Source organism: Ceratotherium simum, unplaced genomic scaffold (assembly GCF_057802395.1).
Source record: "Ceratotherium simum simum isolate JZ-2026a unplaced genomic scaffold, ASM5780239v1 HiC_scaffold_44, whole genome shotgun sequence".
In the NCBI taxonomy this organism is placed as follows: Eukaryota; Metazoa; Chordata; class Mammalia; order Perissodactyla; family Rhinocerotidae; genus Ceratotherium; species Ceratotherium simum.
Window position 1 is genome coordinate 829,376 of NW_028261260.1, and position 16,914 is coordinate 846,289.

The 16,914-nt window shown below is 42.8% G+C and overlaps 1 protein-coding gene and 1 pseudogene across 24 annotated transcripts in view; one reads left to right on the plus strand and one right to left on the minus strand.

Moving 5' to 3' along the window:
• Window positions 1-1,577: 1,577 nt before the first annotated feature.
• The window catches only part of LOC147911264 (ral guanine nucleotide dissociation stimulator-like), a 66,690-nt gene continuing 51,353 nt past the window's right edge, over window positions 1,578-16,914 (minus strand). For all 24 annotated transcript variants that reach the window (XR_015551296.1, XR_015551288.1, XR_015551285.1 and 21 more), the window contains one exon: window positions 1,578-11,051. Coding sequence is in view for 1 of the 24 variants with exons in the window: in XM_087428236.1 (XP_087284362.1) it covers window positions 11,044-11,051 (8 nt within the window). In the remaining 23 variants the exon portion in view is untranslated. The remainder of the gene's footprint in view (window positions 11,052-16,914) is intronic.
• LOC101393124 (large ribosomal subunit protein eL34 pseudogene) lies at window positions 3,156-4,435 on the plus strand (annotated as a pseudogene).

Genomic DNA, 16,914 nt, shown 5'->3' on the forward strand with positions numbered 1-16,914 from the left:
AAAGTTGAAGTATCATTACTGGCCAGGCCAGGGACAGCACAGCTGCCAACCCGAAGAGCCAGGGCGAGGGGGAGCAGTCAGCCTCCCAGAACCACACAGACTGAGAATGAGGAGGAAGTCATTTCCCAAGTAGATGGTCGGCAGACAAGAAGTAAGAGAGAACAACTATCTGCTTCCTCTCTATAAGTCATCATAGACTGATTATGGTTGGGGGAGGAGCCTCTAAGATAATCCCCCTCTCATTCCTGCCTCCTGCTATTCACACCCCTGTATAATCCCCTCCCTTTCAAGGTGGGGGATTTAGTGACTCACTTCTAAAGAAAAGAATGTGGCAGAAGCATGGAACGTCACTTCTGAGATTTGGTTATAAAAGACTGGGCGTTCCAGGGGCCAGCCCCATGGCCTAGTGGTTGAGTTCAGTGCGCTCCGCTTTGGTGGCCTGGGTTCACAGGTTTGGATCCCAGGTGTGGACCTACACCACTCATCAGCTATGCTGTGGCAGCATCCCAGATACAAAATAGAGGAAGATTGGCGCAGATGTTAGCTCAGGGTCAATCTTCCTCAAGCGAAAAAAGAGGAAGATTAGCTCAGGGTGAATCTTCCTTGGCCAAAAAAAAAGACTGCAGGTTCCATCTTGGATGCCCTCTTTCTAGCTCTCTCTTGGATTGTTCACTCTGGGGCAGCCAGCTACCATGCTGTGAGTCAGTCCTATGGAGAGGCCCAGCTAAATGAGCTTGGAAGTGGACTTTCTGAGACTGATAATAACCAGGTGTATGAGCTTGGAAGTGGATCCCCCCCACGCCAGTCTTTAGATGAGACTGCAGACCTGGCTGACAGCTCAACTGCAGCCCCATGAGAGAACTGGAGCCAGAGGCACCCAGCTAAGCTGTCCCCAGATTCCTGACCCACAGAAACTGAGAGATCATACATTTTTATCATTATAAGCCACTAAGCTTTGGGACAATTTGTTAAACATCAATAAATAACTAATACACTGGGGTTGGTACAATAAGGTAATATTTATGTTCTTATGTGCAAATGACCAAAAATAGGTAAATACATACAAGATCAGATAAACAAATCTGTTAAAATATCATATGTGATTCTGTCATGTTTGAATATTTTATGTGTTGAATGTGAAGAAAATGAACTTTTCCCCCATAGATGAAACTATTGGGTATTATTTTTATCAATAAATAGACTGAATATATAGCAGCTGCATTGTATCTTATTAAATACAAATCTTAAATCAAGATACAGTAATTACAGCATTCTGTAGCTAGTTAAAGTCTAGACTACATTATTTGGCTGTGTTCTGGACTGTTTCTCTAATTTTTTTGTGGTTCCAATGAGATTTTCAATTGTAATTGGAGGTTAAAAAGAATCATTTTGCCAAGTTTCCTTTGACTCCTTGTTTAAAAGATCTGACACGGATCACCATGAGGGAAAGGTCCGTATGAGGTCAACATGACTTTGTCTTTGAGATCTGTTTACGTCTTCGTGTTGGTAGTTACCTAAGTATCTCTCCCTGATGAAAAGTCTAAAAAAATCTCAAGGGAAAAAGAAAGAGGACTGAGTCCAATATCAAAAGGATGTTTATTAAAGCCAATTTTCTTTAGCAGCAGCCTTGCAATAAAATAAAAGATATTTTTAAATGTATAAATTCATAAGCCTGGGTATAAACCTAGACTGATGTAGTTCCATAAAAATTATCAAGTTGTAACCTCTAAAAGCTAAGTAGGTAATAGAACTGTTGATTAACCTCAACTGAAGTGCTTATACCTGCTACTATATTCAGAAGTTAATAGCTACCTGGGGGCATTTTTAACTTACATGTGACGTTGAGTAGGGTTTTCCTCTGATGATCGCCCTCATATTTCAGAAAATTCTAATTAGCAACTAATTACCATTGCACCCTGTCATCACACAACCCTCATGTTGCTGCTGTAACTTTATTTCTTCAAATAAGACAGAGGGAGGCTCCAACAAGTTCTGAAGCTGCTTTTGATAATTATATAGCACAGAGAACAACACTACCTTTGCTATTATTTCTGTAAGATATAACTGTCTCCAGACAACCAGTGCACTCAATGTAGAGCCAAAACAATGTTGGTCTGCTTGTGTATTTGGGAGACCAGTGTCTCACAGTGAGCCTGTGTTATGTTTCCCACCGTCTCATAGGGAAGGTTATATGTCTCCAGGTTTTCTTGCAAGGCACTGGAAGCAGGGCCCTTTACTTGGGATTCATTGGAATTCAATGAATACTTAGAATTCATTACTCATTACCAGTTAACTCATTTTATGGTGCAAATTTCTTCATCCTAACCAATTCTCACTCACGTGCATAGAAAATTCCATGTTTTAACATATAGTATTACATTTGGTTGAGTTTTTTTTTTCTTTTCCTTCCTTATATAACTTTCAACTACTGTAGAGGACTGTTTTGAAACTATTGAATTGTTGTTGTTCAGTCCTCTGAAGATTAATGAGGAAAGTTGTATGAATATACACATAGTAATGCAAACATACTCCCTTATTGCCTAGGTGCTAGGTAATGCCCAAAGTTATTGAGCCCAAGGAACTGAAGTCGTGTTTGTGATGATGGATGCTTTGCAGAGAGCCAAGTCTATAGAAGCTGGAGAAGAAACAGAACTGATGGTTCCATCTTCTCTTCCAGAGACAAGAACTTCGACACCCCAGGGCCCTGAGAGGTTTAGATCACCCTGGAGCTGTTGCAAAGCTAATCTGGTGCCATTATGTGGAAATGGAGGGATTCTGTGCACCACCGCCCTGATTTCACATTGGAAAGCCAAGGGTTTTTTATTCCAACTCCAGACAATTCCACAGAGAAGTGGTTATTATGTATGATTATTTGCCGACTTAAACTACAAAAGTTTTCTATATATAATAGCAAAGAAAGAAACCATAAAGGAAAGACTGATAGATTTTGCTACAAAAAAGGGAAAACATTTCCAAGTAAAAAAATACAGTAAATAAAACTAAAAGGCAAATGAAAATAATGGAAGGTATTGGCAAAATGTATGACAAAGGTTAGGGCTAATGTTGTTAATACACAGTTCTTTTTAATCTCTATAAATACAATTAAGTTTCTTTTTCCTTTCCTTTTCTGGGGATAGTGTCTAGAGGCATTCAAAATGGTCCAGCACTTGACATACTGTTGTAGGCTATCTTACAATACAGCTTCCAGCAATGCCAGGCTGTCCTGAGCCCCTGGTATTAGAATTGTCTATCTTTATACCAAGAAGGGAGGGACAACACCAGAATCCACATGTCGCGTGTGCCCAGGTCAGCTTCAAGGAGTTCATGCCGTGAGACCTAAAGTTCTTATGAGATTGTCTAAAACAAAAAAACATCATCTGGGCCTGTGGTGCCTCCATGGTTGCTAAATGTGTCTGTGACAGGATCAAGTATGCTTTTCTAAAGGAGGAACAGAAAATCATTGTGAAAGTGTCGACGGCACAAGCACAGTCAGAAAGCTAGATTTAAAAATGGAGATTTTTTTGAATAATAAAAATAAAATCAAAAGCCTTCTAAAAATTTAAGTTTCTTCTGTTCCTACATCATGGGAAAATGGATGGGCATATTTTCACCAAATTGGGAGATATATTTGGGGTGACCTGACTTAAAAATATAGCCTATGTGTTGTACAAGAGGTCCATTTGGGAGGACCCTGGGGAAAACCAAGGGAGTTGGGCAGTGCTGCGTTAGAGCAGTTGGACCTGAGGCTCAAAGCAAGGCCCTTGGGAGTGTCCATTGGGTCAGACATACTAGCTGAAGTATCAATGGTATTAACACTGGCTAAAGCATAGAGTGTTGTGAGGACTCAATGAGATCATCCATGTAAAGTGCTGAACTCAATGCCTGGCACATTCACTCACTGATTCATTTACTCAGTAAATTTTTATTGAGTGACTGCTGTATATCAGGTGCTCTGTTGGGTGCTAGGGATACAGCAGTGATCAAAACAGACAGCCATCTCCACCCTCTTGGGGCTTACATTCTGCTTAGGTTCCTTTTTTTCTAAATTATCCAATTTGCTGGCATGTAATTGTTCATAGCAGTCTCTGATAATCCTGTGTATTTCTGTGATATCAGTTGTAATGCCTCCTTTTTAGTTTAAATTTTACCTATTTGAGTCTTGTCTCTTTTCTTGGTTAGTCTAGCTAAAGGTCTGTCTATTTTATCTTTTCAAAAAACAAACTCGTATTTTTGGTGATCTTTTCTATTGTCTTTCTAGGCTCTATTTCATTTATTTATGCTCTAATCTTTATTATTTCTTTCCTTCTGCTAACCTTTGGGTTCGTTTGTTCTCCTTTTTCTAGTTTTTATAGCTTCTTGAGGCATAAAGCTAGGTTGTTTGAGATTTCTTTTTTCTTAGTGTAGCCATTTGTCACTTTATACTTCCCTCTTAGAACTATTTTTGCTGCATCCCATACGTTTTTGTATGTTGTGTTTCCATTTTCTTTGACTCAAGGTATTTTTTGATATCTTCTTTAAACTATTGATCATTCAGAAGTATGTTGTGTAATTTCCACATATTTGTGAATTTTCCAGTTTTCCTCCTGTTACTGTTTTCTCGTTTCACACCTTTGTGTTTGGAAAAGATAGCTGGGATGATTTCAGTTTTTTAAAATTTGTTAAGATTTGTTTTGTGGCCCAACATTCTGTCTATCCTGGAGAATCATCCATGTGTAAGGAAGGAAAAGAAAAATGTGTATTGTGCTGCTCTTGGATGGGATGTTCTAGACAAGACTTGTCATTCCTTTTGGTCAATAGTGTTTTTTCACTTCTGCTGTGTCCTCATTGATTTTGTGTCTCAATGATCTATCCATTGTTGATAGTGGGGGAATGAAGTCCCCTCCTACTATTTTATTACTCTCAATTTCTCCTCTCATTTCTGTTAATTTTTGCTTTATATAGTTAGGTGCTCCGATGTTGAGTGCAGTATATTTACAGTTTTTATGTCCTCTTGATGAACTGCCCCTGTATCAATATATAGTGGCCTCCTTGTCTCTGGTGAACAGATTTTGACTGAAAGATTATTTTGTCTGACATAAGTATAGCCACTCCTGCTCTCTTTTGGTTACCATTTGCATGTTATTTAGTTCAATTCCTTCATTATTACTCTATGTATGTCCTAAAAGCTAAAATCAGTCTTTCGTATGTAGCACAATGTTATATCTTGTTTATTTTGTCTGTTCAGCCATCCTGTGTCTTTGATTGGAGAATTTAATCCATTTACCATTAAAGTAGTTATTGGCGGGTTAGGACTTACTATTGCCCTTTTGTGTGTGTGTGTGTGTGTGTGTGTGTGTGTGTGTGTGAAGATCAGCCCTGAGTTGACACCTGCTGCCAATCCTCCTCTTTTTTACTGAGGAAGATTGGCCCTGGGCTAACATCCATGCCATCTTCCTCTACTTTATGTGGGATGTCTGCCACAGCGTAGCTTGATGAGCAGTGTGTAGGTCCATGCCCAGGATCTGAACCTGCTAACCCTGGGCCACCATAAGCAGAGTACATGAACTTAACCACTACGCCACCAGGCCAGCTCCACTATTGCTCTTTTTTGGATTTTCTGGTGGTTTTGTAGTTTCTTTCTTCCTCTCGCTGTCGTCTCTTGTGATTTGTTGATTTTTTTGTAGTTCTATGATTTGATTCTTTTCTCATTATCTATTGTGTATCTACTAGAGAATTTTTCTTTGTGGTTTCCATGAGGCTTATGTAAAATATCTCCTACCTATAGAAGTGCAACTTAAAGTGATAACAACTTGACTTTAATTGCATACAAATCTGTACACTTTTATTTCTCCCCTCATTCACATTTTATGCTATTGATGTCACATTTTACATATTATTATATTGTGTATCCACTAACAAATTACTGTAGCTATAGTTATTTTAATATTTTTGCTTTTAACATTCATACCATAGTTAAAAGTGTTATGCACCATCATTACAGTGTTGGAATATTCTCAATTTAACTATATGTTACCTTTACCAGTTAGATTTATACTTTCATCTGCTTTCATGTTGCTACTTAGTGTTTTTTCATTCAACTTGAAGAACTCCCTTGAGAATGTCTTGTAAGGCAGGCCTTGTATTGATGAATCCCCTCAGCTTTTGTTGGTCTGGGAGTGTCTTCATCTTATCTTCATTTCCGAAGGACAGCTCTACTGAATAAGGTGTTCTTGATTTGCAGTGTTTTTCTTTCAGCACTTGGGATAGGTCACCCCACTCCCTCCTGGCCTGCAAGGTTTCTGCTGGGAAAACTACAACCCCTTTAAATGTGATGAGTCACTTCTCTCTTGCTGATTTCAAAATTCTCTTTTTGTTTTTGACTTATGACGATTTGATTATAATGTGTCTTGGGGTAATATTCATCATATTGAACTTGGTGGGGTCCTTTGAGCTTCAAGAACCTGAATATCTATATCCCTCCCAAGATTTAGGAACTTTTCAGTCATTATTTCTTTAAATAAGCTTTCTGCCCATCTCGCTCTCTCTCTTCTCCCTCTGGGACTTCCTAGTATGCGTATTCCTTCCCATGGTGGTGTCCCATAGATCTCATACACTTTTTCACTCTTTTTCATTATTTTTTCTTTTTGATCTCCTAACTGGATGATTTCAAATGATGTTTTTGAGTTTGCTTATTTTTTCTTCTGCATGATAAAATCTGCTGTTGAAGCTCTCTCGAATTTTTGGTGTTGTCATTATACTAGGATTTCTGTTTGATTCTTGTTTATGATTTCTATTTCTCTATTAATCACCTCATTTTGTTCATTCATTATTCTCCTGCATTTGTTTAGTTGTCTGTGTTCTCTTGCATCTTATTCAGCTTCTTTAAGATGACTATTTTGAATTTTTTGTCAGGCAGTTTGTAGATCTCCATTTCTTTGAGTTAGGTTACTGGAACTTTGTTACTTTTGATGGTGTCATGTTTTCCTGATTCTTTATGATCTGTGTAGCTCTGTACTGTTGTTAGTACATGTGAAGAAGCAAATACTTCTTCAAGCCTTACAGACTGGGTTCCACTGGTAAAAATCCTTCTCTTGTCAGGTCCGTGGTCTGATGGGTTTGCCTCCAAGGTCACAGTCAAGCCTACTGGAGATGGGTCACGTGGTTGTGGCTGGGTCCACAGTGGTGTCCATGATTTGTGGGCCTGTTACTAGGGTCTTGGGCAAGCTGAATCCTGTCTGGCCCCTCAGTGGATAGGACTGCATCCAGGACCTTGGTCAACAGGGCTGGCTGGGACAAAGGTCCACTTCAGGGTTCACATTTGAGTCTGCAGAAGGTGGACCTGTTTCCAGGTGTGTGGATGGTTAAATGGTAAATCTCTTGTCAGATTCCTGGGATGGCCCCACCAGGACACTAGGTGGATCCCTGGGTGGCAGGACTAGCCCAGTGCCACAGCTTAGAGGTGTTCTAAATAAGTCACAGGGCTCCTTCGGATCTGCAGCCAGATTGAGGTCTGCAGGTCCTCCTTAGAAGGCACAGATGGGGTGCCTCCTACCAGGTCCCTGGGTGGGCATGTCTGCTCCCTCACTGCTGCTGAGAGGGGCTGGAGCCACGTTACAGGACTGCTTCAGAACCCATGGTTGGACCTAGGTTAGTGGACCTGCCTCCAGGGGCACAGATGGGCATGTCTCCCAGCAGGTCCCTGGACAGGCATAACTGCTACTGGAGTGTGGCTTGGATGGATGGGAGCCAGGTTACAGGGCTGATTCAAGATCCACTTTTGGAATGATGTCCGTGGGCCATCCTCTGGGGACATGGATGTGTGTCTCTCCCACTGGGTCTCTGTAGAAACTTGTCTGCTCCTGGAACGTGGCTGAGAGAAGCTGTAGCTTGGTCATAGGCCACTTCAGGGTCCACAGCAAGGACCAAGGCAGACAGGCCTGTTACCTAAGACACAGAGAGGCGTAACTCCCTCTGGGTCTCTTGGTGGTTGGTGCTGATGGCAGGACCAAAGCCAAATGGGGCTGTAGCCAATTCAACAAGGAAACGAGGCTTTTAGCATGGCTGCAGCCAGGGATATGGTCAGCAAGCCTGAGACCTGGCTGTGGGGTTGCCTTCTCAAAGAAAAGTCCCTCCCCGGTCTTGGGCTCCACCAGTGTTTCACAGCTGCCTACTTGGATCTCGAAGCTCCCAAAAAGGCACTTTTGTCCGTAGATGGCTGCCAAATTATTGTTCCTATGGGGAGACAAGAGGAGGAAACGTCCTATCCACTGTCTTGCTGTCATCCCCATAGGTATGATCCTTTCGGTTACTGTGGGGATTACATAAAACATCTTATAGTGATAACAATCTATTCTAAATGGATAACAACTTAACTTCAATTGCATACAAAAACATTACTCCCTTACATTTCCACCCCACACTTTATGTTATCACTTTCAAAATTACATATTTTTATATTTTGTATCTATTAACATAGTTTTATTGTTATAGTTACCCTCTGTGCTTTTACCTTTTAAATGGTATACGAGAATTTTAAGTGATTTTTGTTACCGTTATCACAGGATTCTGTATTTGTCTATATGTTTACCCTACCAGAGAGCTTTCTATTTTCATGTTTTCATTTTGCTTTCTAGTGTCCTTGTGTTTCAAGATGAAGGACTCTTTTACAATTCTCGTAAGGCAGTTCTGTTGGTGATGCTCTTCCTCAGGTTTGTTTATCTGGGGAGGTCTTTATCAAGCCTTCATTTTTGAAGGACAGTTCTGCTTGATATAGTATGCTTGGTTGGCAGGGTTTTTAAAATCTGACTGCACTTTGAATATATCATCCCACTCCCCTCTGGCAGGCCTGTAATGCTCCTGCTGAGAAATTGCAGATAGTTTTATAGGTCTTCGCTTGTATCTGATAGGTCCCTTTCATGCTGCTTTCAAGATTCTCTCTTGTCTTGGACCTTTGTCAGTTTGACTATAACGTGTTTAGCTGGAGCCTTTTAAGCTTCTTGAATTTGGATGTTCATTTCCTTCTTCAGATTTGGGAAGATTTCAGCCATTATTTCTGCAAAGAAGCTCTCTTCCCCTTTCTCTCTTTTCTCTTTCTGGGACTCCCATATGTGTATTGATCTGATTGATGAAGTTGCAAAAATCCCTTATGCTTTCTTCATTTTTCTTTATTCTTTTTGTTCCTGTGACTCAAGGATTTCAAATGACTTATCTTCAAGTTCACTGATTATTTCTTCTGCTTGATGAACTCTGGTGTCCAACCACACTTGTGAATTGTCCAACTCAGTTATTATATTGTTCAACACAAGAATTTTTTGAGGTCATTTTTATATTTCTTTACTTGTTGGATATTCTGATTTTGTTCATGAATCATTTTCTTGATTTAATTTGTGTCTTTCTATGTTCTGATGTAGCATGTTGAACTTCTTTAAGGCAATTATTTTGAATTTTTTGTCAGGCAATTCATAGATCCCTGTTTCTTTAGGATCAGTTTCTGGAGATTTATTTTATTACTTTAATTGGGCTTTTTCCTGCAGCCAAACCTGGACACAGTTCACAAGCAGAAGCCTTGTGCTCTCTTTAACAGTTGGGGGCAAAGGAGGGAATGTGGAATTGTAGGGTTTCCACTTCAGCTGTCTGTCTGTGCTGGCCCTTCATCCTTGGCAGGTTCCTAGGTGTGATTTATGGTCTCTGAGAGAGGGTGGGACAGAGCTTCAGGAGTGGGTTCTGGAGCCAGACTGCCTGCCAGACTTCCAAATCCTGGCCCCACCCATTAGAGCATTGTGACCATGCATAAACTCACTCATCGTCTAGGAACCTTGCGAATAATTGTGCTACTTCAAAGAGGAAACAATACTACTTGGCAGATGGTAATCCTTTCTGATTCATTCATTCAAAGCTATTCACTCATTGAGCAAGCAATGAGGATAAAGAGATGTCTCCATAGGACGTGCTGTGACAAGCTCACAGTCACTGGAGCCACAGACACAGACATGTAGACTCCAGAGGGTGTGAAAAGATTATAGGAGAAACACAAATAATGAGGTAGGAGAGGCAGGGTGGTGGATGAGAGGCAGGAGGTAACTCAACTGCAGATGGGACATTTGGGCTGAGGTCAGTAGGATGGTAGGATTGCTACAGTTAGAGATGAGGAGAGAGCCCCCACTGTGCAGATGAAGACAGGAAGGCAGGGCATGTTAGAAGAAGAGAGGGGATCTAATATGGTGGCCATGTAGTGGCCTTAGATGATCAGGGGCAGGGAGTGGGCACAAAGCAACAAGGCCAGATCGGCCCCTCTGTAAGAGGACCCATAAACTAAGGATAAAATTTGGGCTTTTATCCCATAGGCAACAGGATACCATGTGATCAGGTGGTCATTTGGGAAGTTTCCTCTGGAGGACTTGAGCAGTTCCAGCTGGGGGCAGGTCACTGTTACAACACACAGTGGGAAAGCCACAGTCTTTATGATAACAACAAAACCAGCTGTAACCACGTGAGATTTCTTATTGTACAAGAAACTTCAAAACCCAAGGATCCCAGGATATGTTACAGTCCCTGCTAACATTTGTCCTGCTTAGCACCCTCTACATTGTGTCTGAGTCGGTCCTCACACCAGTGCTGTGAGGTGGGGACAATCAGCTCCTGCTTAGAGCACGAGGTCACACAGCTAGGATATGGGACAGTTAGGATTTGAGCACTAGTCTGGGGAGGTCCTGAGCCGGCCTGCCTCGCCGTCTTCTCATAAGAAAGGGTGCTGTCCCTTCACAGGAAAGTGTTCCACAGCTGCAACTACTTCACATTCTACAACGTGATGCTGGGCCTGGGGGCCTGCCTCTCCAGGCTGCTCATCAGCTGCATCAAGGGCACATGGCTGACTGCCCTTGTAGACAAGGCCATCATGCAGAATGGCTATGAGGGAGCAGACATGGGTAAGTGGCCCATCCCAACTGGCCACACGTCTGGGGAGGGCTGGTCTTGCACCTTTGTAGAAGCTGCCTGGAGGTCAGGTATCAGCAGTTCACAGTTCACACTCTTCACTTGTGCTCAGAGCTTATCTTCCCGTGGAGGCTATAAAGCTGAGTGGGAAAAACATTCAACCCAGTGGTTAGAAGGGAGTTTAAGTCTACTAAGTAACCAGCACTTTTGACAGACCTTTGAAGTGTAATGGAGGGCAGAGAGAGGTAGCGGGATTCTAGCTGAACAATTAGAAGTTTAATTTATGGATGCATGGCTTAGACATTTTTGAGAAAGAATGCCTCTTAGATTTAATGGTGTCAGTTGGAAACTTATTTAGTCAAGAAAAATGGTCTGTTCAGTTGAAATACTTCAAAATCAGCCATTTCTGTGCAGCAAAGGTAGTTTTTCTACTTCGGGCCCACGTCTATTCATGCAGTCATCCATTTGTCATGAGACTGATGCCTTCTCTCTATTAGCCACAGCAGCTCCCAGCCCCTTTGAGATTCAAATTCCTCACAAGATGGATGGACTAGAATGTGATCTCTATGAACCCTTCCAGCTTTTTGTACCTCATTTTCTAGATTCTCAGCAAAGACACAGGCACCATTTAGGAACAAATTGATGCTGGGCCAGCCTGTGACCTACTGCCTGGCTTGGCTTGCCTTCGGGATTTTGGGGGCTCTATGTGGACCATTATCACACCAACCCATGCTCATCAGCTTTTCTCGCATCCTGATTGCAGGCCACAGGCTGTCAAATACTGGGGCCTAAATCAGTCAGCAGGTAATGCCTGCTGTTTGAATCCACACTGGGGTTGAACTCCAGGACACAAGTACGCTGACTTCCCTGGTATCCCTGAGATGCTTCAGGTTCCCCCTCCCCTGCCCCCTTTCTCCACACTCCACGCCCTGGGAGCCCTTCTACCTGGGAGATCAGGAGGCTTAGCCCCCTGTCAGCCTGGCCATGGGACCCCTGAAGCCTTGTGTCCTTGCCCTTCCAAATAGGCCCTTCTCTTTTTCCTGGAAATGAACTCTACCTCTGCTAGCTGAGTCCTCCATCCCCCATTTCTTGGAGTCTCTGTCCATATTCCAGGCTGCAGGCCTGATGCCCTCCAAGATGGGGCTCAGTTTTGCCTAATCTGCCCTGTTGCTCACCAGAAGCTCTCTAGGTCACCAACTCCTGCCCCCTCAAGGCTCTATACTGTCTCCTCCCACCCCTTCCACCCCTATTCCTCTGCTCTGACTTCTCCTTGGAAGCCCATAGCCATGTCTTATCTGTGGACATTCAGTGCCAGTCGGGACTCAGCTCATTTCTGTTCCTAACACTGTAGATACCCAGCTCTGTGGGACAACCTCAGATCCCTCCAGCCATCTTCATGTCCCCGGGAGTCCTGGTCCAGCTCCTCCTTTCACATGTCACACCACCCAGAAAGCTTTTCCAACAGCCTCTGAGAAGAACAGAGACAAGCTGCCCCTTCCCCTGGTCCATCTACTCTGATTCTATCTTAGGTTCCTGCCTCTCAGCTAGGTCCAGGATGAGGTGGCTCCTGCTGCAGACTTTGATCCATAACCCTAGACTGGTCATCCTCAGAAAATCAAAACCAGGCCATGGTTCCTGTGAATTTACCCAGATTCTGCAGACATGGTTCAAGAGTTGACACTGTCCTCCAGCATCTGCTCCAAGGCCACTCCAGGATGTCTGCCCCCTAGAGAAGATGCAGACTACCCAGAAGTTGTCCCCTGCAGTGTGATAGGACGGCACAACCACTGTCCATGCAGATGGCATACAGCACTGACTACTCGGGGCTGGCCACGAGCTGAGCTCAGCTGGGCTGAGTGATCAAGTCTTAGGTCTATTTCACTCCCTCGGCAAAAAGATCAGTACTAGTGAAGAGTTCTGTTGATCAAACTTTGCCCAATGATTTCCACCATTCATGGGTAGGAGCAGCCTCAGGGAGTTGCATGTTAAGAAGCACTTAGTTTGACTACATGGCAGAACTTTGTTTTACTGAAGAAGGTGATAAATTATCTACATCAGGGCCTTTTAACTGTGTGGCTCTATTTTTCTCTGGAAGAAGTATGGCCTCAACCCAACAAGATTCCCATTGCTTCCTCCTTTCTATGTCTTATAGTGCATGGGATAGAACGTAATTTATGATCCCTTCCTCCAATCTGGTAGGGCAAGCAGGAATACACTGAGCTCTCTCTCCCTTGGCCATTGGGATGAGGAAAGGATCAGAAGTGACCTGGCCTTGGTCACGTGGAAGACACACAGATTCTCTCTGACAGGGTGGAGTCACCTAGGAAATCCACCTGTCTGAGGAGGCAGAGATGGGGTGGATAGGCATTCTATGTGGGGGACAAGAAGAGCAGAGGTGTGGGAGGAGGAAAGCCCTGGGCATGTTTGAGGAGGGTGATCCATCTGGTGTGTTGAGTTTAAGAGTGTTGGAGGCTGGTTAGGCCATTCTGAGGAGGCCAGAATGCCAGGCTGGGAGGCCCAGGGCTTACCCAAATTCTTCACATTTCAAGCATAAGGTCTGTGATGTCCTGGGACCTGTTCAAAGTCTGACCATTCAAAGTCACTCACAAAGCTTGCGCAAGAGCTATGAGGACCCACCAACACGATGAGGGAAGTCCTGTCCACCTCGTGAGTCCCACAGCCACTGAAATTCAGTAATCATTAGTGAGCACCTATTGTAAACTCAGTCGTGTTGCTAGGTGTGTTTTCCTCTTTTAACTTAATCCGCACAACTAAGCTTTGTCATTCTGCTTTCAGAAACTGAGGAAACTGGGACTCAGAGTGTTGGGATCCCCACACCACCAATTTCTAGTTGTGTGACATCCGCCAAACTACTTTGCCTTTCTGTGCTCCTTTTACCGTATATATAAATAGGGAGTGATACCTACCACATCCAAAGTTCTTCTGAGGACAAAACGAGTTTATGCATTCAAACACTGTCAATCTAGTATGTGACATGTCCTACACTCCCCATAAATATCAGTTATTGTTTTTTGTAATGTGACACTTTGTGGTGATCTGATGACTGTCTTCGCACCTCTCACTGTTCTCCCAGATCCATGAAGAAAGAGGCCTTCTCCAGTTTTACTCACCATTACCAAGTACGTGCCTGTAACGTGGTAAGATCTTGGAATGAGTAAAAGAACAAGGCTATGATGAATGAGTCTTTCAGCCATGAATTCAATACTGAAATCACTACTGGCATCACGGACAAGTGGGAATGAGAAGAAGATCAGGAACACGGGGTTCTGGTCTGGGCTCTGCCACTAGCACAAATCTCAGTTTCCCTGAATGAGAGCTAGTGCTGCCATCACAGTCAGTGCTCCTCACTTGCATCCAGCCAGTGCTTACTGAGCACGTGCTACGTGCATCTGCCATTCCAGGGACACAGGACACCTAAGGAGATGAGGTCCTGCTGCAGCACGTGGCACAGGCCTCTCTCGCAGCTCCTGCTGTGATGGCCTCTCAGTCTCTTCCCTGGACTGCTTGTGAGTTCCTCAAGGGAAGCGATCAGGTCTCGCTCATTCATGATGGCATTATGTATTGATAAAAGGTACAATCCATCAAGACGATGTCACAATTTTAAACACACATATCTAACAGCAGAGCTCCCAAAACATATGAAGCAAAATCGACAGAATTGAAAGGAGAAATAGACGGTTCTCCAACAATAATGGAGATTTCAATACTCCACTTTCAAAAAAGGATATTACAACCAGACAGAAAATCACTAAGGAAATAAAGAACTTGAACAACACCATAATCAATTAGACTTAACCTTCCACCCAAAACAGCAGAATATGTATTCTTCTCAAGTGCATATGGAACATTCCCCAGGATAGACCATATTTTAGGCCCCCAAACAAGTCTTAGCAAATTTTTAAAACATTGAAATCAAATAAAGTATAATTTCTAATCACAGTGGAGTGAAATTAGAAATCAAGAACAGGAAGAAAACTGGAAAAAATCATAAATACATAAAAATTAAACAATACAGCATTAACACCCAGTGGATGAAAGTTGAAAATATGAGGGACACTAGAAAACACCTTGAATAAAATGAAAATGAAAATACAACCTACCAAACTCATGGGATGCAGAAAAAGAAACGCTCACAGGGAAATTTATAGTTGTAAATGCCTACATTAGAAGAAGAAAGATCTCAAAACCATAACCTAACTTTACACCTTGAAGAGTAGAAAATGAAGAGTAAACCAAACCTGAAATCAGCAAAAAGAGGGTTATAATAAATATAAGAGCAGAGGTGAAATAAAGAACAGGAAAACAAGAGGGAAAATCAGTCAAATCAAAAGTGTTTTCTAGGAAAAAAGCAATAAAATTGGCAAACTTTTAGCTAGACTAACCAGCAAAAAAGAAAATGGATAAAATTATTATAACCAGAAATGAAAGTTGGATATTACTACCGACTCTATGGGAATAAAAATGATTATAAGATTGTACAGTCTTCTTTGCCAACGAAGAAGCCCTCCCAGCCCTGCATGAGGGGGTGAACTCTGCTTTTCCTAAGGACTCTGTAATGGTCTCCCCTGGGAAGCTGCCTTGCAAGTACTGGTGATTCTCCTGAGGACCTACACCCACCAGCCCCATTTGCTACTAGACCTAGTAGCCTCAATTCCCAGCATGTCCCAGAGACTGAAGTGTAAAATATGACCCATGAGGAGTTGTGCTACGTTCCAAAATAGCTGCATCCTTTCCCCAGTGTATACAGAAACAAATCTAGGAAAACTGTGTGCAAATGGCTATTAAGGGGTTTGGATAATGGTGGAAGGAACATAAAGTTGGATCCGGTCTAATTTATTGATATGGGCCCACTAAGCAGAGATTCTCTACTCTTTGCTGTGTCTTGAGAGGGCACAAAGAGTTCCAGCAGTGTCATTGGTTGCCGGGAATACACTAAGTGAGGCTGACCTTCCTTGGTCTCCTATAGAAGAAGGTATCCAAGGCTTAGGTGATTGGAACGTTAGAGTGTATTTATCATGTAAGACATGCCTACCCACCCCAACAGGGTCCAGAGGACACACTTGCACTACTACTGTGGAAATAAATTCATGAGGGCAGCCCCCGAGTCCGTGAAGAGCTCTGTGGCCACTCTCCTCTTTAGGGCAGACATTACAGTGGAACTGCTGCCAGTGACCTGGGATCTTGATATGCAGTGAGGACACCTGGATCCCGGGGCAGCAGAGACCAAGCAGAGGCACTGAATCTCAAGAGACAAGGTGGTTATGGTTTCTGTAATGGATAGTGGAGTCAAGGCAATAATGAGAATCCATTTGACTCACAGAAACCTATGGTGGTAGCTAGTTGATCCGAGTGTCTGTAGAGGGAAAGAGAAGGCAGTCGATGAAATTCTTGATCTGTGTAAGAATAGTTCTAGATCAAGTGAACAGAAGTCTAACTTGAATCACTGAAACAGTCATGGCCCTTCAATCATTTCCCACCCCTGAGCCACTTGACAGATACAGGAGCCCTGGTGTGAAGGGGAGGCTGATTCCCTTGAGTAAGGATCTAGATATACTATTTAAAATTAAAACGGTTAATCTTTTCCCAACCTTCCCCCAAAGGATGTACAGCCTTTTGTGATGGTGACCATACATTAGGGAAAAGGAAATAATCAGAATTATAGGGATTATTGAATACAGGCTCTGAAGTGACACACTAATTCCAGGAGACCCAAAACATCACTGTGCTCCATGAATCAGAGTAGGGCTTATAGGATCAGGTGATCAATGTAGGTTAACCCAGATCTGTCTCATAGTGGGTCCAGTGGGTCCCTGAGCCCATCCTATAGCTTTTCCCCCAGTCCCAGAATGCTTAGTGGTAATTGACATACTCAGCAAATGGCAGAATCATGAGACTGGTTCCCTGACTGGTGGAGTGAGGGCAATTACGGTAGGGAAGGCCAAATGGAACCCACTAGAACTGCCTCTAATTAGGAGAATAGTA